Source organism: Myotis brandtii, unplaced genomic scaffold (genome assembly GCF_000412655.1).
Source record: "Myotis brandtii unplaced genomic scaffold, ASM41265v1 scaffold216, whole genome shotgun sequence".
Classification (NCBI taxonomy): domain Eukaryota; kingdom Metazoa; phylum Chordata; class Mammalia; order Chiroptera; family Vespertilionidae; genus Myotis; species Myotis brandtii.
The window spans coordinates 4527370-4552910 of NW_005358092.1; the positions used below are offsets into that span (position 1 = coordinate 4527370).

General features: G+C 47.0%; 1 protein-coding gene across 1 annotated transcript in view; it reads right to left on the minus strand.

Moving 5' to 3' along the window:
* Positions 1–25541, minus strand: part of IQSEC3 (IQ motif and Sec7 domain 3) — a 117857-nt gene that overhangs the window by 73318 nt on the left and 18998 nt on the right. The window contains exon 2 of the mRNA XM_014539403.1: positions 8924–9007. Coding sequence (XP_014394889.1) covers positions 8924–9007 — 84 coding nt within the window. The remainder of the gene's footprint in view (positions 1–8923; positions 9008–25541) is intronic.

Consider the following 25541-nt stretch of genomic DNA (forward strand, 5'->3'; position numbering starts at 1 on the left):
AGCACATCCCCAGTGGGAGATGTGCAGGAGGCAGCTGATCGATGTTTCTAACTCTCTATCTCTCTCCCTTCCTCTCTGTAAAAAAAAAAAATCAATAAAATATATAGTTTTTAAAAAAATAAAATAAAATAGCTAGCATTTACTGCGTGCTGACTATATGCCAGATACCTTGCCATGCATCATCTCATTGAACTCTCCCAACCACCCTAAGAGGTAAGTGGTATTGTGAGCCCCATTTTACAGATAAGTAAACTGGGATTTGAACTGCTCTGTCTTATGTTCTCAGCTGCTCCACATTCTAGTGCTTCCTTGAAGTCGTTCTGAATTGGTCTCATAGCCCAGGGCACTCCTTTACCACCTCCTCACCTCTCTTCCTTTCCAACCTAGAAGGGAGAATCTGTGGAAATCTTCTGGTGCAACATCCATGGGTGTTGATCCCAAGTGCATCCCCTAGTAATCATTCGGCACCCTGAGCTCAGAGTCGGCTTCCTGAAGAACCCAGTCAGTGACGGATACCCAGCTTTTCATTTCCTTCCTTTTCCTCAACAGCAGGATTACCCTGGTCTCTCTACCCCCAGATCTGTGAACATTTTTGGGTTCACATACCTTTGGTAAGTACTCTGGGCTCTCTTCCCAGAAAAGTGCACATTATTTCATACATGCCAAATACAGGCCTGGGGACGAGGAGGGGATAGGAGTGCCTATCCCGAAATTGCCCTCATAGAAGCCAGTCTTCCTCATCTTGCCTCATTGCCACCCACGGAGACAAATGGGCTAGATGCCGGGAGGCAGCTGGCCAGCGCCAGGGTCGTTGTTCCAAATGTCACCGAGAGCCTGAGAGGGAGCCCCCCCTCCCCACTTTGCCTGAGAGGGAGCCCCCCCTCCCCACTTTGCTCTTCCCACTTTCCTTGGAGTGTTAAGGTCATGCTGACTGTGCACTTCAGCCTCCTTCATCCCCATCGTTTCTGCCCTGGGAGTGAACAGAGTGCACCTGGGTCTAGGACCAATGCTGAAGCCGCCAGCACCGGGGTGGGGAGGGGTGACGGGGTACCATGCTCTCCCTGTGGCATTCTGGGGGCACATCGTCCAGACTGCAGCGCTCAAATGTGTGGAGAACAGGGGAAATGAGAGGAGGTGCTTGTACAAGGACTGTAGGTTATGAGTGAGGTGAGGTTGTTCTCCTTTTTTAAAATTTCTTTTTGTGTTTTAACAATAAGTAAAACAGAGAAATGAAAAGCCTATCCAAGGCTTTTTTCTCACGTGTGCTCATCCTACTCTGCACGTTGCCTTTCTCATCTGCCTCTTGGGTCTATTGTCTGTGTCCTATCACTTGCCCTTTGTTTTGCTTGTGGATGTTCCTGGTCTCCCCATGTGTATGTCTCATCCTTGGCCTGGGCACAGTGCCTTCTTATGGAATCGCTGCCAGAGGGGCCTTGGGGCTTAGACAGCCCCCCCACCCCCCCATCATGTCATAGCTGAGGACACTGAGGCACAGGGAAGGGGAGTTCCTGGTCTAAGTGAGGTGGTGCAAAGCCCCAGCTTCATCAGGACTTCTACCTCGTTCTGCACTTGACCGGCTGTGAGACCTTGGGCAAGGCACCTTTCTCGGGTCCTCGGTCTCCTCTGTTCAATAGAGGGCCGCTGCATGCCTTGGCTCGCTTCCAGCCATGACATCCTGAGGTTCTAAATGAACAGACGCTTCCCTTTGCTCCCGCTGGCACCTGTCCTTGCCGGAGACAACAACACATGCCAGTCTTCCCTCAGACACAGCTGTCTTCCCCGTTTTGCTTTTTAATTGTCACAAAAGAAATCTCTGAAAATCTCCTTTCTTAAGCCGTTCCAAAGCCCCTGAGAGGCAGTGACGTCTTCAAGGATGCCTGGTGTGATTAAATCACTCTTGCTATAGATCAAGATTATTTCCTCTTTTTTTATTTTATAAAACAAATTTAAACCCTTTTTTTCATACATCAGAAACACTTACTGGAATTATAAATTATGTTCATGGTCATAGTATTGGTTAAAAGTAAAGTAAATTCATAGTATTGGTTAAATGAATAAGTAAAGATGCCCTTTCGGAGGAGAAAAGCAAGACAAGAAAAGCACAGGAGATGGTGAAAAGTCTCTAGGCCTTCGAAGAGAAGTGATTCTCTGGGAAAGAGAGAAATATACATAGCCACAAAACTCAAACAGGAAGTTTTCGGTTAATGAAACAAGAATTTCTTTCCCAGAAAATTGTTCAAAACTCTACATTAATGAAGGCTGACTGAACAGAGATACCCAGACATTCCTTGTGGTATATTTCACTTTGTTGTTCTGAAAGTGTTATCTTTAGTTATGTCTATTTCTTTAAATAATAAAGTCTAGAGCTTTTTTATCCCTAAAAATGTCATCTGGGTCATCTCTCTCCTCAGTCTGATTGCTCTGACGTGTTTACCTAATTTGCCTGGAGTCCGAAAACAGCCTCATGCACAGGGTAGACGGGCAGGAAAGAAAGGCCAGGCCTTCTCAACTCTTGACGACAAGCCAAGTTCTCTCAAGGAGCTGGCCCCGAGCAGCCTGCTTCCTGCGGCTGGGAAGCGGGAGCCAGCTGTTCACGCCCCAGCCACACGTTCACTTCCTGTGCCTAAAAACACCTCCCTTTGGTTATCTGACTCCAGTGTAGAAGCTGCAACAGAGGCTTGGCTCAAATCTTCACTCTGCCATTTACCAGCCATATGGACCTTGGATAAGTCATTCATTATCTCTGATCCTCAGTCTCTTTGTTTCTAACATGGGAATAATAATAACATTTTATAAGCTTTTAGTGAGAACGACATAATACTTGTGTCGCACCTAAGCAAGTGCTCAATAAATGACAGCTTGTATTCTCCTTCCCTCTCCCACGGGTGAGGGACACAAAATACAACTAGTGGGAGGAATTCTCCCATCATCTCCAAATGCCGCTGACAGGAAGTTGTCCTCACTTGCAGCTCTTTGAAGGTGGGCCCCGACCTAGCCTCACTCACACGGTGTAGCCCTCTGCTCAGCCCCATAGTTTCCTAAGTACCCTCTGGTGGCAGCCTAGGCCTCATGAGGAGACCAGTTGCAGAGGAAGGCTCAAGGCCTGGGAGGGAAGATACACAAGGAAATTGGCTGGACAAGTACTTGACTCCGAACAGGAGTTTCACGGCCCGGCTGAGGAAAGTCCTCTGAACAAAAGGTCAAACATCATGACAAGACAAAGCTTCCCGAACACTTGCTGGAAGTAGTGTGGGTGCCCACTGCAAGGCATCAGAGTGTTTTGACATCTCTTGGTTTTGTGCCTACTGAGTCTGGCAGGGAAGACACAGCTGGAGCAAAAGGCATGGGAGGTGAAGTGACAGGCCACACAGTTCCCTGGGGGACAGATTTCACTAGCTCTCGGATCAAATTCTGCCATCTTGTGTGGCACCCGCAGGTAAGGAGCCCAGCCAAGGTGGTCTCTGCTTAACTACACGAGATCCTCAGAAGACTGGCGAACTCATTTGCTCAAAAAGCCCAAATAAGAAGGAGCAGCCCCTCCCCTAGCCCTGCTGTGTCCCACACCAGACAGAGTCCTCAGTCTCCAGAGTCCCACATGGGCCAAGCAGGCAGGCGCCCCACTCCAGGGCAGGGCATGGAAAGGTTTACAGCCCTGGCTCAGGTCCCATGATCCCAACGCTTGCAAAGGCTTCTGGGAACTAACGACTGGCCTGCCCCCAGCAAACCCTCACCCCAGGGCTTGGGAGGGAAGCTGAGGCTTCTCTGTGCCTCTAGGGACTGGGAGCACACAATTCTGCAGCCTCAGAACGACCCACACCCTCTTACTGGTGGGTGGGCAGGTTTCCCAGCAGCCTCTGAGCCTTGGACGTGACAAACAGAGTAGGCACTGACACCAAAGCTCCCAAGCCCAGCGGTTTGAAGACTAAACTGTATTGACTGAGAACTTAATTGCTCCATAAAGGCTGAGTAAACTTGGAGGGTCTATTGATCATGCCTCAGGCAGGCTGGGGAGAGAGGGAAGTCCCCGGATGCACAGGACAGTGCCAGCTAACACAGGGCTCCCCCTGACAGCCATCCTTGGAAGGGTGTCCCTTGCTCAGGGGCCTCAGCCTCTGCCGCTCACACTCTTCGGGCTGGTTAGCAGGTGACAGACAAGAGGGGTGGAGGCACCAGGAGGTTCTGGTTAGGGCAGGAGGCTTTCTCAATGAATGTATGCAGTCAGTGGGAAATGCAGGCCACAATATCCTTATTTTTTAACAGGGGCACATGAAAAACCCAGTACAGAGAAAAATAAAACCCCAGAAGCTTGTGCACTAACATATTGACAGTGGTTAATTCTATCTGACTGGATTAAATTTTTATTTTCTTTATGTTCCTGTATTTTCCACATATCCAACAACTAGCAAGTGTGTAACTTGTAATCAGAGAAAATAAATGTTATTTAGGACTTAATGAAATGTCTCGAACTTCTCCTATGCTATTCAATAAAAAACTCCTAGCAGCAGCTCTGTGCAAAGAGGTTACGTTTTGGAGTTAGACCTGGGCTCATCTTCCAGCTCCAGACTGATTCGCAGCGGTCCCTCTATCAAGGTACCGAACTTCTCTCCTTCCCAGATTCCCTATCTGTCAATGGGAGTAGCAGTATCTCAAAGAATTCGGTGAGACAAAATATTGAGTGTGCTCAGTGCAACAACCCTGGCATGTCCAATAAATATTGTGTTGAATAAATGTGAGTCTCTCTTCCATCCTGGATCAGGACAGGGTGGTTGAGAAGGAAGGCCCAAATATTGGGGGTGAGTCAGTTCGTTTGCTGGGGCCCAGAATGCCATCATCCACACTCCACCAAATATTGGGGGTGAGTCGTTTGCTGGGGCCCAGAATGCCATCATCCACACTCCTATCCCCTCCTCGTCCCCAGGGCTGGGGGTTGTTCTATTTCCTCCCTAGCACCTCCTCTCTCTGACCTCCACCCCTCCAGCCTCCCGAAATTGCCCTCATAGAAGCCAGTCTTCCTCATCTTGCCTCATTGCCACCCACGGAGACAAATGGGCTAGATGCCGGGAGGCAGCTGGCCAGCGCCAGGGTCGTTGTTCCAAATGTCACCGAGAGCCTGAGAGGGAGCCCCCCCTCCTCATAAAAAGTAGGGCTGCAATTACTAGTCTATTCAATTCCCCAGAATAAAGCCTTGCCGTCAGCTAGCAGCGGGAAGGAGCTGGGAAGGGGGATGAAAGAGGCTGGCACGGCCTGCTGCCCCCTGGCTGGCTCTGGGCCCAGTTCTCACCTGAGGGCCTATTACCCTAGTAAGCACAAGCTGTTGCCTAGGGATGTGGGTGCCTAAGCACAATGGAGCCCATGATAACTCTGTGCCGGCCCCATAACTGTTCCATTGTACCCAGGACACAATGCCTACCACTCAGCCTCCCCTTTGTGAGACAGCAGCTGCCGGACTTGCTCTTCCCACTTCTGGAAGCATCACCTCTTGGCAGGCTCCAGGTCCCCAGAGAGATTTCTCCTGAGCCCATCCCCCAAAGGCTGCTCTACAGGTGGCGGGGGAGGCTGTACTAGCACACACTAACAGGCTGGAGCAACCCCCTCTTTGGAAGGAAGTGAGGATCTATCTGGGGCCCTGGGGCTCTCCCCTGGGCTGAGGGTTTGCCTCAGGTGGCAGCAGCAGCTCCTCTCTACCAAGGATCAGCTGTGGGTGATAGGCTTACACAGATCAGCTGCCACTGCAGCCCCCAGGGCATGAGCCCAGTGGCTCATGGAAAGGGATTCTTGCTCAGTCCCACAGCTTGGGGTGGATGCAGGGAGGGGACAGGCACCCCCTCACACTTGTGCTGGCCTTGGTCACCACTGGCGTCAGAGTACAGAGGACGAAGGTGAGGGGGTCTCTGTGGCCAGCTCTGAGGTCACACAAGAAAGGCCCCAATGACCCTAGATCTGATGATTGGTTTGGATTCCTTATATTGGTGCCCTCTGTAGAGATCAACTGGCTAATTCCTAGAAATTCTTGGAGGAGCTTGAGGCTGGCTGAGCTGGTGGGAAACCAGACTGACCAGTGGGGAGAAGCCTGGCTTGTCTTGGAGGCTCTGTGACCCGCCCACCCTGAGCTGGCCCTCAGCCTGTTCTCTGACCTCTACTTCCTTGTAGAGAAACTCAAGGGGTGGTGGTGGGAGTGGGGGAGCTTGAGCTACACTGGAGGCGGGACGGATTCAGAGCTGTGAAGGAGTCATGGATAGGGTTGGGAGCAGGGATGTTGGGAGTCTGATGGGAGAAAATTTATCTCAGGATGCAATTCTCCCAAGAATCCAAGAATAGACAGATTGACTGACACATACACTGTCAGAAAACATCGAGGTAGCCTTCTTCCAGAGAAGCCGAGAAACTGTCATCAGAGAGACAGACAGACAGACAGAAACACACTCTAGGAAACTACAAACCAGACAGACAGGACAACTTGGAATACCTGGGAACGGAGACAGACAACAGCTGGACCAACTTGGGTGCAAACTTCCCTGCCCCACCCCGAGGGGAGGGCTGCCATAGGCAGCACTTACAAGCCCCTCCCTGAACCTTCCACCCACCTCCCTCCCTCCTTAGAGCACCTCCACCCAACCTTGGCGCCTGCCCTTCAATAGGTTTCCTACCATCCCACCCCAAATCTTGGAAAAGAACCCGATTCCCTTGGAGCCCAGGTCCCATAGGGGCAGCACCCTTCCCCGCCTCCACATACACCGGCCTCTCTCCCACCCCTTCCTACCAGGAGCCAGACCGCAGGGTGGGTCCAGCAGAAGAGTGTTAGCACATGAAAGAGTGGGAGGGGTGAGTGCAAGAGAGAGGAAGGACCAAGGAAAACTCAAGGGAAGATTTCTGTTGCTGGGGCCCCTGGCGCCATTGTGAGGGTAAACAGTTACCCATCCTCACCAATGCCTGGTGCTCAGGGAGCAGCAATTGCCTGTCCACTGAAATGAGTTGGACTGAGGGGGTGGGAGGCAGACTACACAGCTTTCCTTGCTTCTCCTTCGCTGCCAGGGAGGACATCTTTTAGGAAGAAGACTCAGCCACGTGTCTGAACAGTGACAGCTCATGGAAGGAGCCAGGGCTCCCTATCTCTTTCCTCCCAGACCACCCTCACACCACTCCACTCTCTGTCCTCTCTCCTTTCTCTCCACTTTCTCATTCTCCCATTTCTCTTCTTCCTTCCAGTTTCCAGGTGAGCCATTTCCCATTTGGAGGCATCGCGATGTCCCACTAGATGGAGAGCTCCTTGTGTCCCGGCACAGAACGTGGCACAGAGACCACCCAGGGCATGGCACAGGGCCTGGTCCTTCTCTTTGCCTTCCGTCCTCTAACGTGGTCGGCTGCAGGGAACACATGCCTCCTGAAGCCCCGGACTGAAGGGTCTGGAGGTGTTACTGTGGCCCCACTGCATAGTTCCCTCCTCAGAGTCCTGCCTCATGCCCAGCCCCCTCTAACTTCTTTAAGGGAAATGAGTAGTAACACCTTCCAGGAGGTCATTTTCTGTCCTTAGCTTGACAGCCATAACCTCTGGTTATCATCTAGTTATTTTCCAAGGAAGAAAGGGAACGAGCCCCACTGCCATAGTTCCCTCCTCATAGGGGCCTCATGCCCAGACCCCTCTAACTCCTTTAAGGGAAATGAGTAGTAACACCTTCCAGGCGGTCATTTTCTGTCCTTAGCTTGACAGCCATCATCTCTGATTATCATCTAGTTATTTTCCAAGGAAGAAAGGGAACGATTATGGGATTGTTAAATCTTAAACCTGGAAGTGGCGAGCAGGGAGTCAAACGCCGTAAGGGTGCATCTGGGCGTCGATACTTCCTGGCTGTGTGCCTGTGGGCCAGTCCCTTGAGTCTCTGAGCTCACTCGCCTCTCAGGTAAGACAGCGGTTATAACACCTGCCTGGTCTTGTTCTCCTAAGCAGGCGAGAAGCTCAGTGAGGTTACATGTAAGTGCCATTTTCTAGACAGACCAACCCCTTCATTATACTGATGTGTAAACTGAGGCCCAGGGGAGTTAAGTCACTTGCCCAAATTCATTCTGACAACAGGAGACTATACATGGGGCAAATTTTTGTCCCAAATCGAAGGATCATGACTGAGTGAAGTAAAGAACAAGAGAAATGTGCAGAACTGTGAGACAGAAAAATTGGTGGGAAAGAGAAGGAAATGAAGTGGGATAAGGGACAGAGACTGACAGCACACACATCAAGATGAGAGGGAGCGGAAATTGATGTGGGTGGAAAAGACGGGAATGGAGGAGCAGCAGGGCAGCCAGATAGATGAATGTGGGAGGAGAAAGATGAAAGCATGATGGAGAGAGAACACAGGGGAAGGAGACAGGAAGAAAGAGGGCGTATGAATAACCCAAAACAAGATGAAGGAGAAAGCCTGGGACAGTGACACCAAATCTTGACTTTTCACTACTCCCCGTCCTTCCCAAGTTGTCAGCTAACTCATCAAAGGGTGAAAAATCCCTGAAATTAAAGTCAGTCATCTTGTCGTCATTATGGAAGGAGAAAAATCAGGAAGACAAATGGAAATATTTGATATAAGAGGAAAGATGGGCACTCTCACTGAACAACTACTGAGTGCCAGCATCCTACTGTGCTCTGTAATTACAGCCACATTCATTTCCCTTGATGTTTAAAAATGTATTTTACACGGGTCACTTAGAGGGGAGCAGTATAGGAAAGGGCATAATGACCTCCAAAGTTGGGAATGGCTCATCTGGGGTCCAGAGGAAGCAAAGAGAAATGGAAGTATGAGGAAGGAGGTAAAAACAAACAAGCAACAGCACAAGACTCAAGGAAGAGGCCAAATGGTGCAGTGGTGTGTGCTTTGCTCCGAGGGGAAGGACTGTGGGGTGGGGAGGGGAGGACCACCCACCAATGACTTCCCACCTTTGGGAGGCCGGGTCTGCGCAGGAGGGCTTCTGCTCGGCATCGGCGGCTGGGCAGCAGAACTGGTGCAGCACGGTCTCATTCCTGAGGGCAGAGCAGAGGAAGAAGGTCAGAGCTCGGCCTGGACAGGCTGGGCCCAGCACGGCTCTCTCACCCCAAGGCCTTTCTGCCCTGAAACCTTGCCCCTGTGTCACTGAGGTCGCCAGCACAGCTCCAGGGAAGGAAGTGCAGCACGGATGCTCTGCCATCGAGGCCCAATTCAAATACCACCTCCTGCTTGCAGTGCCCTGACTTCCTGCCAAGGGAACTCTTCCTACTTCTGCACCCCCATCCCCTCAGTAGGCTCCTCCAGTTGTATGAGCCATTTGTTTCCTCTGTCTTTTATCATTATCGTAGTTCTTTATAACCCTGTTCCCCACTAAGGTCCGGCAAGGCAGAACTAGTCTACCCACCTGTGATGCACAGAATTGCATACAGTAAACATTTTAAAGCTGATCATATGCAAAGGTACAAAGCACTCACACAGAGATCTTAGTGTTGCCAGCTGAAAATCCAAGGTATGGTGCTTGATGGATTTGTTTGACACGGATGGAAAAGCAATCCAGGAGCAGAGACCTGGGCTCCAGCGCCAGCTAGCCAGCTGTGTGACACCTAGTTCACCTCTTCTGGGTCTCAGTTTATTCACTGATGAAATAAGGGAGTTGAACTAGAGAGACTTGTTATAGGTTCCCAGGTAATTCAGCCAGAATTGAGAGCAATTAGACTACCTAATTTCCAAGGTCCCTTCCGCCTCTAAAATGTTGTGATTCTAATATCCACTTGGAGCCAACTTGGGATTTAATATTGAAATTACTTTTTCATAAGTAATGCTGTGCATTGCCTTCTCTCTCTTAGCAAGCAGTCGCTGTACTGGGCGTTATGGAGTCAGAGAATGTCAGACCTGGAAGGGCCCCCAAAGATCACCTGAAAGGGATTTTGAAACTTCTTTAGCTTCAGGACACATTGTCCAAACCCAGTCTGTACTGGAAGCTGCTAAATCTGGCTATCCTCATGGAAGAAAATAATGTTGAAGCCTACCTTAGACAAAAATAAATTCCAGAGAGACTGCATGTTTAAATGAGAAAATAAAACAAGGGGAAATAAAGAAGGAACCTTAGGAATTTAGCCTATGTGTTAAGGAGGCTTAAAACAAAACAGGAAACTGAAAAGCCAGTCAGAAAAAGATAAACATATCTGACTACACAAAATAAAAACATCTAGTATGAAGAAAGATACCCTATTAAATCAAAAGAAAAATGACAGAATGGGAAAATATATTTGCAACACATGTGACAGAAAGCACGTTAATATCCTACTTTGAACTCCCACAAATTCATAGTGCAAAGACAAACCCCGTAAAAAAAAATGGGCAAAGGATATGAATTCTGGTTGACACAAGAGAAAATCCAAAGAGCTGGTGACTATATGGAAAGATGCTCCACCTTATAGTAAACAGGCCAATGCAAACTAAGGGAACACAGAGAAGCTATTTCCCATCCCCCAGACTGGCAAACATAAAAAATCCTCTGACCCAGCAATCCCACCTCTGGAATTTTATACCCTAGATAAGCAAGTACCAATTTATGAAGATCTTTGTACAAACTGTTGTGACAGCCTTATTTTTACAGGACTGGGGGTGGGGGGTGAGGGGGAGAGAAATAAAACCACTAGAAATAACCCGAATCCCAATCAATCAGGGAATGGTGGCTGAGTAAACTGCGATAGCTTCATCCATACTATGGAATTATGTGCTGTATCTCTTGGCCTGGTGTGATTTCCACAATATATGGCTAAATGAGAAACGAAAGTTGCAGAGAAATTATATAGTTTTGTAAAATAAATATTAACCTGTCTCCCCCAAATGTAAATTCTATACATTGTGCTATATTCACATATGTGTGCATACATAACTAAGCTATTAACATTGGTTACCTCAGCAAGATTAGAATGGGGAAAAAAGAGTGTAGGTATAAAAAGGAAAAGGAAAAAAAACAGTGTAATGTTAATTGAAAATGTTAAATTTACTTATGCTATTACTATATGTGCCGTGCCAGCACAGCCAAGGGTTCGGTGAGCCTGAGGAGGGGCGGTGAAGGATTAAAGAAAAGACAGACAAAAGAATATAGCTGGGGCTCGGCTGATATCCCATGCCTGGATGAGAACACAGAAAAAACCCAGCCGGCAAGCTGAGGCTTTATTTTATAGTCAGAGAAAAACAAGGTAGTGGTCAATATAGTTACAATGTTCTTGTGAGTTTCACTTGTTTTGGCAGCACTTGCTAAATCTCCCACAGCCCATTAGCTTCCTACAAGGAACTAGGGAGGGCTGTGAGGTTAAGCTTAATTACACTAAGAGGGCTCTGCCCTCCAAGCTGGGACTTGTTTGTGGCCCTGCCACAGGTCAGTCTGAGGCTTAACCCTATAGCCGCTCCCTACACTATAAATACATTAAAATTGAATATGTACCTGAACAAGGACTAGCAAGTGTTAGAAACCAACACAAATATTAATGTCACTTCAGAATGAAGCAGGGGCAATTTTATGTTGGATTTTTATTAATTTAATAGATTAGTGATTATAGATTATGAATAATCTATAAATTATAGAGTAATATTTATTATAACTAATATAGCTTTTTTTAAAGGGCAATGAAACAATAATTGAATTTGACCCCTCATTTTACAATTGAGAAGGCTTAGGCCTAGAGTTGGGGAAGTGATTTGTCTAGAGTTGTTCCCTGACCAAAGTTCAATCTTCCAGTCAACCCTACCATTCCCGCCCAGCCCAGGCATTCTGGGGCAAAACAGAGCCTTTAGAGAATTGTCTTGTGATACCCCCTGAGGGCCACCTGGCATGAGAAACGGGGGAAGGAGGAAGGAGGAGACAGGGCAGATGGGCTCAGAGGCCAAACAATGGAGGGGTAGACCCAGGTGTGTAGCTAATGCAGAGAACCTACCTTTTCACCCCAGTTCCTACCACTAAGTGCACCTCTGCGCCAGAACAGGTTCAGAAATCTGGCAAAAGCCTGTGAGAACCTAGGCAGAGAGGCACAGCTTGTTCACCACCCGCCACACTCCCATTTCAGGAAAGAGAGCACATGCAGACACCATCACAAGCTGTTTGATCCTGCCCATTTCTGAGAAGCATCCTCCCAGGCTGGGAGCTGCTCCTCAAATCAGGCACTGAGGCAGGCTCCAGATGGTTTTTCCAGGTCCCCAGACTCAGCTGTGTTGGCCCATGCAATGGGTGACATAAGCCTGGATGTCCCCAAGTCCGTCCACACCTTAGGCTTGGGATGGCAGTGCTATTGGGGTTGTACTCTCTTTTGCAGTTCATGCTAATGGGGCCCCTCAGGACAGTCCAGCTGAGAGAGAAGCTTGCCTTCAGCCCTTCTCCAGTTTCTCCTCTATCTACCTCCTGTCCCATGAGCCTCCTAAGCCTGGGCGTGGAACCTCCCTTTTTGCCTTCACTTGGGGTTTCACTCATGATGAATTATAAGTCCTATTCTGCCCACCTCTGACCAGTCTGGCCACCTCTCCTGCCCAAGGTCATGGTCCAAGTGCCCTGACCTAGGCAAGTCTTAGCTTAAGTTGGCTGAATATTGCTTTTAGCCTCCCAGACTCTCCTTCCCTCCATCCTAAAGAAGAAACCTAACAAAGGGACCCAACGAATTAATTGCCATTAAAAACAAAATTGGAGCCCTGACCAGTGTGGCTCAGTTGGTTGGAATACCATCCTGTGTACCCGAAGGTTGTGGGTTAGATTACCAGTCAGGGCACATACCTAGCTTGGAGGTCCCATCCCCAGTCAGGGCGAGTACAGGAGGCAACATTGATGTTTCTAACTGAAAAAAACATCAGACCAAACCAAGTTAAGGACACTCTACAAAATATCTGACCAATACCCCTCAAAACTGTCAAGTTAATGAAAACCAAAAAGAGCTACAAACTGTCACAGACCAGAGAAAACTAAGGAGACATGACAACTGTCATGTGGGACCCTGGATGCAATCCTGGAACAAGAAAAGGTATTAGTGACAAAACTAATGAAAACAAAGTCTAGAGTTTTGTAGATAGATAAATGGATGATAAAGGTGGGGCAGCAAAATGCTAATAATTGTATATTTTTATGGATTTCAAAGAGGAAGGAAGAGGGAGAGAAAGATAGAAACATCAATAATGAGAGAATATCATTGTTTGGCTGCCTCCTGCATGCCATCCCCATTGCGAATTGAGCCCACAACCCGGGCATGTGCCCTGACCTGGAATCAAACAGACCTGGTTCATAGGTCAACGCTCAACCACTGAGCCACACTGGCAGGACTAATAATTGTATTTTACCACTTTATAATGTTTACTATATGGCACATATAATTCTAAGCACTTTTCATGTATTGAGTTAATTCTCACAAAACATCCAACAAAACATTCTCGTCACTATGCAGATGAGGAAAGTGAGGCATAGTGAGTTTGTGAACTGCTGATGAAATATTATACATTCAACATACGCTTCATTTCTTATGGCAACTCTTAGGGTATGTTTTATAGTCCCCCCCCCCTTTTTTTTACAATTGAGAAAACCAAGACTCAGAGGAGGTAAGTGACTTGCCCAAGATAACACAACTGGTTAGTAGGAGAGCCTAAACCCCAGTCAGGCTTTGGAATCATATAACCCTCAGCTCACCCCTGAGTATGAGACTGGGCAGGGCTTTCTCAGAGCCCCCATGTCCCACTGTTCTGGAAGCATCATCCACATTGTAGTCTGTGGGGTTCACAGCCTAAGGCTGTGGCCCTTGGGAATTCTGGAGCTGGAGGGGACCCAAGGATTTAGGCAATGGAAGAGCCCCTCTGAAGAAGGAACACGACCCATTCTGAGTTCTTGGCTCTTGAAATTCCGAAGTAGGGAAGTTTGTGGTATCCAGGCCAAAAGTTTGTTTCTTGGATTCTTAATTCCAGGGCCCATGCTTTTAGGCAGAATCCAGTCCTTCCTGGTTTTAGCGATCTCAAGTGTCCCGGACTGATGAATATTGAGGGATAGCTGGATTGTAGGTGGATGTGGTGAAACCTAAATGTGGGGCAGCACAGACCCACAAAGAGGAAAGTGATGTGTGTTCTACCCCTGGTCATGCTGGGGGTGGGGCTGGGGAGGAGAGGAGTAAAGCGAGAAGCAGCTGGCTGAGGGAACTTCAGGCATCACCCAAGTAAGATGGGGTTAAGGGTCCTCAAAAGAAGGCATTGTGGACCTGAAGGCAGAGGGGAACCTCAGGCTCAGCCAGAAAAGGACCCTTTTCTTAACTAGGAAACTGGCAAGAGAGTGGTGGTGCTGCGGAGACCTGCAGGGCCAGGTAGTGGCTGGAAGGGGAAGGAAACAGTGCTGCAAGGAGCTGATTACAGCTCTGCCAGGGACAGTCGGAAACTATGGGGGCTGCGCACCTATAACTCCCACATCTATATTTAGTCTAAGGCTCAGGATTGCACTGCAAGGCCATGAGAACAGTTGAGTCGTTTAGAGGAACTGATGATGTGTGCAGTCCTGCCTGGGTGAAGCTGGCAAAGGGATGGAGAAGGGAATTCCCTGGAGGAGAATCAAGGAGGAAAAGCCAGGGACCTAGTGAGGCAACTTTGAATAAAAAAAACACACACACACACATATGTAATACCCTTTGTAATACTTTAAGCAATAAAAAAATTTAAAAAAAAAGACAAATATCCTTCAATCACCATAAAACAACAACAACAACAACAAACCCTCCCCTTCACCAAGTAGAGGAAGGCAGATCAACCCCCAGTCTTTGAAAGGAAGCAGTCAGGGAATGTCTCTACAGGCGCTGTCTTGAACTCCAGTAAAAGGGAGAAACCGAAAATCATTTCCAGTCACCTCCCCACCCCCATTCATCCTGGTACCACCATCACTAGTGCTGGGAGAGCCTGAAGACTGAGTTCCTTTTCCCCCCACTTTCTCTTAATTTTTTCACCTCCTCTAAGAAGCCTTCTCTAGCTAAACATGATGAATAGGAGGAAAAGATACCCTCATTTCTTCAGAAACCACTGCTATTACAGGGGGTGGGTGAAGGTGGGGGGAGAGGGTAAATCTCCAGAACAACTTTGAAAATCAAGAACAACTTGTAGGACACACTGTGTGCTTTCAAGATTTACAACACAGCTACCAAAATTAAGACAGTTTGGTGTTGGCATAAGGACAGACATGCAGAGTGATTGAATCAAATAGAGGGGCTGGAAATAGAAAAAAAACCTTGTATTGGTTCTTGGTAAAAGTACCAAGATAATTGAAAGGAAAATGATAACCTTTTTAACAGATAGTGCTGAAACAATTGGGTCTCCATAGGGGGAAAAAAGTACTTTAACCCATGCCTTGCCCCATGTATAAAAATTAATACAAAATAGATTATAGATTTAAAAAAAACAGATAACCCAGCCGGTGTGGCTCAGTGGTTGAGCATCAACCTATGAAACAGGAGGTCATGGTTGGATTCCCTGATTCCCTGGCAGGTCGGGCTCATACCCCAGTAGGGGGTGTGCAGGAGGGGCAGCCCATCAATGATTCTCTCTCCTAATTGATGTTTATATCTCTTTCCCTCTCCCTTCCTCTCTCTAAAATCAACAAAAGAACAACCGTACAGATAAAATTATAAAACTGCTAAAAAAAAATGGAATAAAATCTGGGACTTTTGAATATGCAGAGATTTCCTAGGTAGGAAATGAAAAGCACAAACCATAAAAGAAAAAATCCATAAATTAGACTTCATCAAAAATTTAAAAAATTTTCTTTTTGAAAGACACTATTAAGAAAAATAAATAATTCTTTCTTACATTTCATTTTTCAATTATTGTTGACATTCACTATTATTTTACACCAGAGACCCAGGGTCTCTTAGCCTGGCCTGTACCCTCTCACAATCCAGGGCCCCTTGGGGGATGTTGGACTGCTGGTTTCAGCCTGATCGCTGAAGGCCAGGTTGAGGGACCCCACTGGTGCACGAATCCACGCACTGGGCCTCTAGGATGCATATAAGATCTTTGGTTAATCTCTTCCTCCCCTCCTCACTCCCCCCTTGCCCCTGAGATTCATCAGTCTGTTCCATGTTTCCATGCCTGTGCAATGAGCGTCTGACCCCTGGTGGTCAGTGCACATCATAGTTACCAGCCAAATGGTCAAATGGTCACTTAGGCTTTTATATCTATAGATGACCTAAAGACTCAAGTAAACATTTCTCCAAAGAAGACATACACATGATCAATGGGTATATGAAAATATGCTCAAAGTCACTGCTCATCAGGGCAATGCAAATCAAAACCACAATAAGATATTACCTCATACCTGTTAGGATGACTATTATGAAAATAAACAAATAAAAGACAACAAGTGTTGGCAAGGATGTGGAGAAATTGGAACCCTTGTACACTGTTGCTGGGAATGCAAAATGGTGCTATGGAAAACAGTATGGTTGTTCCTCAAAAATTAAAAACAGAACTACCATATGATCCAGAAATCCCATATCTGAGTATTTATTTAAAAGAACTGAAATCAGGATCTTGAAAAAATATTAGCATCCCAGGATCATCGCACCACTGTTAACAATAGCCAAGATTCACGAACAACCTAAATGTCCATTGATGGATGAATTAATTTTTAAAAAGTATATGCATTCAATAGAATATTATTCAGCCTTAAAAACGGAAATTCTCCAATATGTCATCATATGGATAAAATCTGAAGACATACTAAGCAAAATAAACCAGTCACAGAAGGACAAATACTACATTATCCTACTGATATGAAGTATCTAAAATAGTCATACTTATAGAATCAAAGACTAGTATGCCAGTTACCAGGGGTTAGGGGAGAGCGGAAAATGGGAAACTGCTAATCAATGGGCATAAACTTTCAGCTATGCAAGACGAAGTTCTCGAGATCTGCTGTACAACATTGTGTCTGTAGTTAACAATACTGTATTGTACACTTAAAGTTTGTTAAGAGGGAAGATCCTGTGTAAAGTGTTCCTACCACAATAAAATAAAATAAAATTAAGAAGTTAAACATCAATGCTTTGGTTTGAATATTTGTTTTTTCAGTTGTATGACTGAAATGAGTGGTTCCCACCTTGTGAGCACCTGAGCCCTGCCAGGAGAGTAGGAGTGAGAGGTAGCTGGTTCTGAGTTAATACAAGGAGTGCACAAACATTTATGTACACCAAGCATTGTCTGTAAATTAGTGATATATCCTGCACACATAAGGATGTTGTATTCTAAATGGATGCAGAAGAATTAGTATCAACAAAATAAAGATTGATGTTATAAAACAACAACATTAATTGGTAAATGGATAAAATTGTAGTACATCTATACAATGGAATACTAGTAAGCAATAAAAAGGGATGAGCTACACATGCATGCATCAACATGGATGAATTTCAAAAGCGTTATACTAAGTGAAGGAAGCTAGACACAAAAGTCTACCACTGTATGATTCCATTTAGAGAACATTCTAAAATAGAAAAAAACTATAGTGATAGAAAGCAGATCAGTTTTATTGGTATAAGGGGGGGTCAAACTACAAAAGGGAAGAAGGGTCATTTGGGGTGATGGAAAGTTTCTATCACTTGATTGAGACCATGGTTACACAACTGTAGACATTTGTCAAAACTTATCAAACTATACACTTAAAATGGGTAAATTTTATTATATATAACTAGAGGCCCGGTGCATGAAAATTCATGCACTGGAGGGGGGGGTCCCTCAGCCCAGCCTGCCCCCTCTCAGAGTCTGGGAGCCCTCAGGGGCATGAGGTGACCCAGTGATCAGGGGAAGGCAAAGCCCGCGTCACACCTCTGCTGCCGCCACTGCCAGCAGTGCAAGCCTCGGCCAGCCCTGGTTACTTGAGCCTCAGGTGGCCCTGGGCAGCCGGGCAGCTGCCATCTGAGGCTTCCCTGCACTTTGGGTGGCCCTGGGAAGCTACCATCTGAGGCTTGCCTGTGCCTCAGGCGGCCCTGGGTGGATGGGGGGCTGAGGGCGGGTCTGGGTGCACTGTGTGCCTGCCACCCCTCCTCCTCCTCCCACGGCAGGGCTGAAAGGACTGGGGATTCCAGTGGGGCTGAGGGGACTGGGCGCTGCCATTTTGTGATGGTGTGACAGTCAATTTGCATATTCCCTCTTTATTAGATAGGATTGTATCTTAATACAACTGGCATTTTTAAAAGACCAAAATCTTTTTCTTCCCCTTCTCACTTCTTGATACTCCAAGAGGCTTTAGAATAATCTCTTTCCTAACCTCCCTCCTCCCATTTCTCCCCAGATCACCTAATTATTAACCTCCCTCCAAGCAGCAGGGGAAAACACTGTATTTTCCCTTCCTTCCAACTGCTAGATCGGATTTTCAGAGACCAGATGGCTTATAACTGAGCCAAAGGAGTCCAGGAGGCCAGAAACTAGGACAATGAGAAAATCAGGGGTTGGGATGGTTGAATGGGAAAAATGTGGACCAGGGCCTGAAAGTGCAGTAGTAACAGTGCTGAGGAGATGGGGACTCCACCCCCACTCTACCACTGCTGGCCCTCAGGAGTGTTGGGTCAGTCTTGGTAAATGGGGCTCTTATTCCTGCCTGGTTTCTTTCACTGAGTTGTGGGGACTCAGTAAGACTTTGAATGTGAAACTGCCTTGGGAGAAACATAATAAAACCCTTCATAGATGCAAAATCGTATTGTGACTATTACTGATATTATTAGTCTTTGCCACCATGGAACTCAGCAGAGATCTCCCAGGATGTCATCTTGAAGTCCTTCTCTCTAGTCTCTACCCCCTCCTCCAGGCAGGCCTGGGGGCTGTGAGGGTAGATTTCCTTTGCTCATTGGTAGAATCTGCCACTACAGTCTTCCATGAAAAGTTTTAGAAAGATCTTAACAAGGCTGGTGATTACAGCTGTTCCAGAAACCAGGAGCAAAAGGCAACCGAAAATATCACCTTAGTGGTATCCAGATCCAGGAGGACAACCTGGCTCAGTGCTCATTGTTCAGTCCTGACAAAGTCTGAAATCTCGGTGGGGACCTCACACTTACCTGGATTTACTTCTTTCATTCTCTGTTCACTTTCTTTTGGGAGAGTTTCAAAGGTCACCTAGTCCATGCCCCCAAGGAATAGAAGGTTACAGACTCCTAGAGAGAGTTCCTGCTTCTCCTTTTCAGAGAGCCTTTCCCTGAAAACACGCTGCAGGCTCTTCAGATGTTCATATGAAGAGAAGGCCTTTGGTCTTGTGTACCCTGTGTTTCACTCCTGTGTTCTCAGGAGTCCCACTGCCCCAGAGGCGGCCCCAGGGAACACTCTGAGATCAGAGGAAAGTGGAGAGGGAGGGCAGGGCATAGAACCTTACACTGCAACCCACGCAGCTCTGATTTGGTCTGTTTTACCTACTAGGGATGCCCCTTAGGTTTAACTTGGGGATTAAAGTTTCCTGTTGTTTTTTGGGGGGTTTTTTTGTTTAAAAAAACACACACAAAACAGTGTGCTGGGCTGCATATCTGGCGCTTTGGCCAGATGGGTCGCGCTGTGCTGCCTGTTCCTAAAACACATAGATAGGAAGGTACTGACATCAGGCCAGGCCTTGAGATATGGTCTCATGGCCCCTTCTCAATATGCTGTACTCTCTGTTCCTAAAACACATAGATAGGAAGGTAATGATGCTGTACTATGTCGGGAACTAAGGTTTTGTAACTTTGTGGTTTTTGCAAATAAAAACGCTGTAACTCCTGTAGTCTGCGCTGCAGTTCAGCCTCTGCTTTGGCAGGGTGCTGTAACTGTAGTCGCTGGCCATGCAAGTCGGGGCTGCAGTTCAGCCTCTGCTTCGGTGGGGTGCTGTAACTGTAGTCGCTGGCCAGCTTAATAAAGGCTCCTAAATTTAAATTCTGAGTCGGTGGTCTATCTTGCTGAGTGAACCCATAACAACAGCTGGGAAAGGATTCTTCTAAACCATCGGTTCTCAACCTGTGGGTCGCGACCCCTTTGGCGGTCGAACAACCCTTTCACAGGGGTCGCCTAAGACCATCCTGCAAATCAGATATTTACATTACGATTCATAACAGTACCAACATTACAGTTATGAAGTAGCAACGAAAATAATTTTATGGTTGGGTCACAACATGAGGAACTGTATTTAAAGGGCCAGAAGGTTGAGAATCACTGTTCTAACCCAAAGCCCTGCTACTGCAGCTCCCTAGATCTCAGCCAATCACAGCTCCTCTTGGGGAGGAGCTGCTGGCCGCCCTTTGGGTAGTGGTGCCTTGCCCTCTCTTTCTCATTGCCTGGAGGAAGACCCCTTAGGTACTCCTACCTAACTCCTCTGTACAAATTCTGCCTTCGTTTCCTCGTCTGTAAAATGGGGTTAGTAGCAGAACTTTACAGTATTGTTTTGAGGATGAAACGAGTTAAAACATGTAAAGCATTTAATAGAACTTGGCACATAGTAAATGCTTAATAAATGTCAGCTGTTATTCATATCTTATTTCTGCCAGTCTTGCCTCTCTCCCTTTGATCTCAGGGAAGAGGTGTTCCCTCTTCTCCAAGCCCCATCCAGTCTCTTCTGCTCTTTGTCCTTTGTTCCCTACTGTTTTCAGTGCTGTCATTCTCATAGGCCTTTTCTCTTCAGCATATAAATATGCTCAGATCTCTCATCCTAAACTACTGTTTTTCCCTACAACTCTTCCCTTCGTTCTTCAGCCAGCCTTTCAGGAAGAGCTGTCTGTGTCCAGGGACTTCTTTCATCTCGATCTCCTGCCAACTTGCTGGCATACAGTTCTTCCCCCAGAACTCTCACTGGGGAGGGCCCCAAGGATCTAATTGCCTAACCCAGTGGAATTTGTCAGTTCCTAATTGACTTTTCTTAGTTATTGATTGGCCAAACCTTCCTTCTTGTAACCCTCCTCCCTTGACTTCCAGGGAAGTGTTCTGCCTGCTCCTCCTTGTTTTCATGGTGATAGGAGGAAATCAGCCACCGCGCTGAGAGAAGCCCAAACAAGTCCACAGAGAGGTCCATGTGGGAAGGAACAAACAACCACCACCAGCTCACCGGCCATTTGGTGACCATCCTGAAAACGAATCTTCCAGCCTTAGTCAAGCCTCTCCAACTGATGCCACGTGGGCAGAAAAGAACTGTCCCTAACAAGCAGATTTCTAAGCAAAACAGATACTTACTGATGTATAAGTTCCGGGATGGTTGGAAGACACTAAGTTGGGGTGCTTTATTATGCATCTCATAGTGGATGATCCTTGTGGGCCTGTCTCCCCAACTAGACTCTAAGCTGCTTCAGGGAGAGACATCTCTGCATCAGATATTGATTGACACCTATTAGCCCTGTGAGGTAGGTATCAATGTTGCCATTATTCCCTTTATACAGATAAGAAAATTGAGGCTGAGGGAAAGGAAGTGGCTCTATTCAAACTGCAAACAGTGGGCCCCATCCCCTTTTCACAATTCCTTAAGAAGGCGCCAAGGCACCCTTTCCCCACAGAAAAGATCATCTCTCCTCCTTAGTGTCTCCACACAGAGCTCAGAAGAAATGAACACTCCATAATTGCTTGCTTGTCCAATGATTTACTGAGCACACTTACTGCCTGCCAGGAACTTGACATACAGCATCTATAACACAAGAGTTTTACAGATGAGTAGTGAAATTTAGTAACACGGTCAAAGGCACACTGCTAAGTAGAGGCTGAGGTAGGAATTGAACCCAGGCCTGGTCCCAGCCCCCACATTATTCTACACCCACAGAAGAGGCTCTGGTGTCCAGTGGGCCAAATAAGAGGCCTGGGTTCAAATTCTAGAGAGATCTAGCTGTGCGGTTTGGGGCTGGTCACTTGAGCTCTCTGAGCCTATTCCCTTCCCTATGAAGTCCACTACCTCACTGCGCTGCTTTGAGTGTCGTAAGAGGTAACCGGCATGAAACTCTGTGGGTGATGCAAAGTGCAGGCAGCATGGGGTTGCTGGTTGTTACTGCAATGGCCCATCCCATGGACCACCACCATGTCCATTTTTAAATCAGATTGTTTATTCTTGCTAGTGAGTTGTCTGAGTTCTTTATATATTTTGGATATTAACCCCTTATCACATATATGATTTGCAAATATTTTCTCCCATTCCATCGTTTGCCTTTTCATTTTGTTGATGGTTTCCTTTGCTGTGCAGGAGCTTTTTAGTTTGATGTAGTCCCACTTGTTGATTTTTGCTTTTGTGGCCTATTGCATTCCTTATCACATTCACCACAGTGGTGGGCACACAGTGCTGCCTCTTCCTTCTGTAACAGCACTTCACCGTTTATACAGCATTTTCTCACACAGCTTCTTTTCATCTTTGTACCGCTTGTGAGTTACACCTAGGTACTCCCCTTTGCAGAGATGTGACCTGGTTTTCCAGTGGCCACACAGGGTGGAACAGTACTGCATTGAGGTCCTCTGGTCCTAAGAGTGCTCCATCATGGAGCAGTGAGGAAGGAACAAATACTGGAAGGAGGGCATTCATCAGGCTCTTTCTCAAACCATAGGAGGTAGCTCAGCTCCACGGGAAGCCGGCAGGTTATATAGGTTTGGCCACTGGGATGGCTCTGGAATCTTAGACAGATTACCTGACCTTCTTCAGCCTCTGTTTCCCCAGCTGTAAAGGGGAGGTCATAAAAGAAACTGTCTCATAGGGTTGCTGTGAAGGTCCAACAAGATAATCCATACTTGCTTAGTATACAATGCTTAGTACATAGCAGGGCAACATAGAACATCTGGAACATGCACTGGTATGGGGCACAGGAAGTCCAGTGTTCAAAGCCAGTTTTAGTTAACAGCTTGGTCTGCCTGAGCCTCAGTTTCATTACCTGTAAAACAGGGTACCGTTAGCATTTACCTCCAAGTGTGATTGAGGATTAAATGAGCAGATTTATCTAAAGTGCCTAGAACTGTGCCAGGCCCAGTTAGTCCGCCCCTGCTGCTTCTAGACCTGGAGTCCCTCTCAGCCCTGGAGGTGAGTACTCAAAAGCCTCACAACAATGCTGTGCGGCTGGCACAGCTTCCATCTATATTTGAATTTTATGATTAGGAAACAGGCTAAAGTGGATGGAAGCCTCAGCCAGAGGCAAATCTCCCAATTCTGCCCACTTGTCAGGGCCCGGCCAAAGACATTTCCCCTGCCAAGTCTTCCCTCGCTCATGCCATGTCCACCCCTCCTGCCCCTGCCCCTGCCCCTGCCCTTGCCCAGCTGGAAGCACACACCTCCGGACTCCCACAGCAGCCTCCCTGCAACACGCACAGGCTAAAACATCATATTGCCAATGTCTATATGCATTTGCACCTCCCTATACTAGAGTGAGCTTTCCAGCTCAGAGCCAGCACTGTGACCAATTCATGTCTAAGTACATCCAGTACAGATGTAGCCTGGCTCGTGGCAGTAGATGCCATTTATCAACTCAATGCATGAATAAGTCTCTATTTCTGAGGATTCTGGAGAGAAATGGTGATTAAACATGCACATGCATGAAACAGGCACATGCATGGAAAAAGCCCAAGTATGTTACCACAGAGACACCATCATCATACGTGCTAAGCAGTGTGCAAGCCCTTTCCATACATTCCCTCATTTTAATCCTTATTTTACAGATGAGGAAACTCAGAGAGACCAAGACACTTGCTTAACATCACACAGCTTTGGCATCAACCTGGCAGTCTTGGGGAAGCTTAACTCAGACCAGGAAACTGAGCCTGTAACTTGAGTGTGTCAGGAGGCCCAGAGCTCCTCCTCTCTACACTCACCACCCCAGCCCAGCCCTAGAGCTGCCAGGCTTCCTCAGTCCTCACACTGCATGCTGCTCTCTCCCCTTCCTGCCCAGGGGGTGGCACTGCCAGCAACCTCGGAGCCCTTTAGCTGCCTAGCTCAAGCCTATTTGTGTAAAGTCCAACACCTTTGTAGGCAGCCAGAGGGTGCCGGCACCAGGCAGGGGTGGCTCAGCGTGAATGACAGGACTGGAGCTTGGCTGCACTTTGCCAGCTTCCTTCACAAGAGATCTCTTTATTACCTGGCAGGCGGGTACCTGGCTGCTGGGCAAAGCCAGCTTGAGAGGACAGATCAAGGCCATCTGGCCCATGCAGCCTCAGAGGCTGCTTCACACTGTGGCCTACCTCAGGATGCCAGAGCAGCAGCCCACATGGCATCACTCCCACACCCTTAATCAATGGTGAGCACGCATTGCATTTCCAGGAATAGTGAAGATAAGTTGCGATCAATAATAATGACTGCATTTGTGCAGTAGTTCTGATTTATGGAAAATGGTAGTAATATTATTATATATTATAGTAATTAATGTTAATATTAATGCCACTTGACTTGAGCAAGGTTTGATGACCTCCTGAGAACCCACAGCTGAGACTCTAGCCCATTCCCTTCCTTGCTGTGCGCTGCCCCCGGCACCTACTCTCACTACGCCACTCAAGCCCACAGCAGGCATCTGCATGTGAGGTGGCCACTGGGCTGTGAATGGAAGAGGCTTGATCTTGCCTTCCATAGCACAGGCAGACTCTTGGAGTTAAACAAAAACATAAAACCTCATCCAGCCAATCCCCAATCTCACAGCTTCAACCAACCTCCTAGCCACCTGCTCATGTGTACCCACCCAAAACACATACCTGCAGAAATATCTCTTACTTCTGGTAAACCAGCTACATGCTAACATGCAACATGCTTTTTACACCTGCTTGATGTGCAAATATTAATACACATAAACATATAGACATGCTTCTTGGTGTACACACACATACACACTCCTTAATATGCACACCTCACTTCATGAACACATCCAGAGCTCTTTAAAAAATGCACATAGGTCCTGAATATATACTTGGACTTGGGGGTGCGGGAAGAGATTGGACAAAAATCTTACACCTATGGATGAGGACAGTGGCAGGGGGTAAGGGCATGGGGTGGGGTGGGAACCAGGTGGAGGGGAGCTATGGGGCAAAAAAAGAGGAACATCTGTAATAATCTGAACAATAAAGAGTTATTAATTAAAAACAAAACAAACAAACAAAAAAAGTATCCTAATACATAAACCTCCAAGAAACGTCGCCAGACCACAGAATTCTCACTAGGGCCTTAAAAATGTAACATATGCTATTACAAAGTATCAGAGAAAGAGGATATTAAATAAACACTTAAATATGATAAAAGATTAGATTGTTTAAAAAATAAATAAATAAAAATGCACATAGGTCCTGAATATATACTTGTCCCTTGGTATCTGCAGGAGATTGGTTCCGGAACCGCCCAAAGATACCAAAATCTGCAGATGCTCAAGTCTCATATATATGTAGTATCCTATATAATAAAGAGGTAATATGCAATTAACCCTCACGCCCTCACAAGATGGCTGCCTACGACCAGGATGGCAGGAGGGTTAGTGAGGGACAATCAAACGACTGAACAAGAAGACTGTGTGGGGCCACCAGGCCGGCAGGGGGGATAGTGAAGAACAACCAAATGACTGAACAAGCAGGCTGCGTGGGGCAACCAGGCCAGCAGGGGGGGCAGTTGGGGGTGAC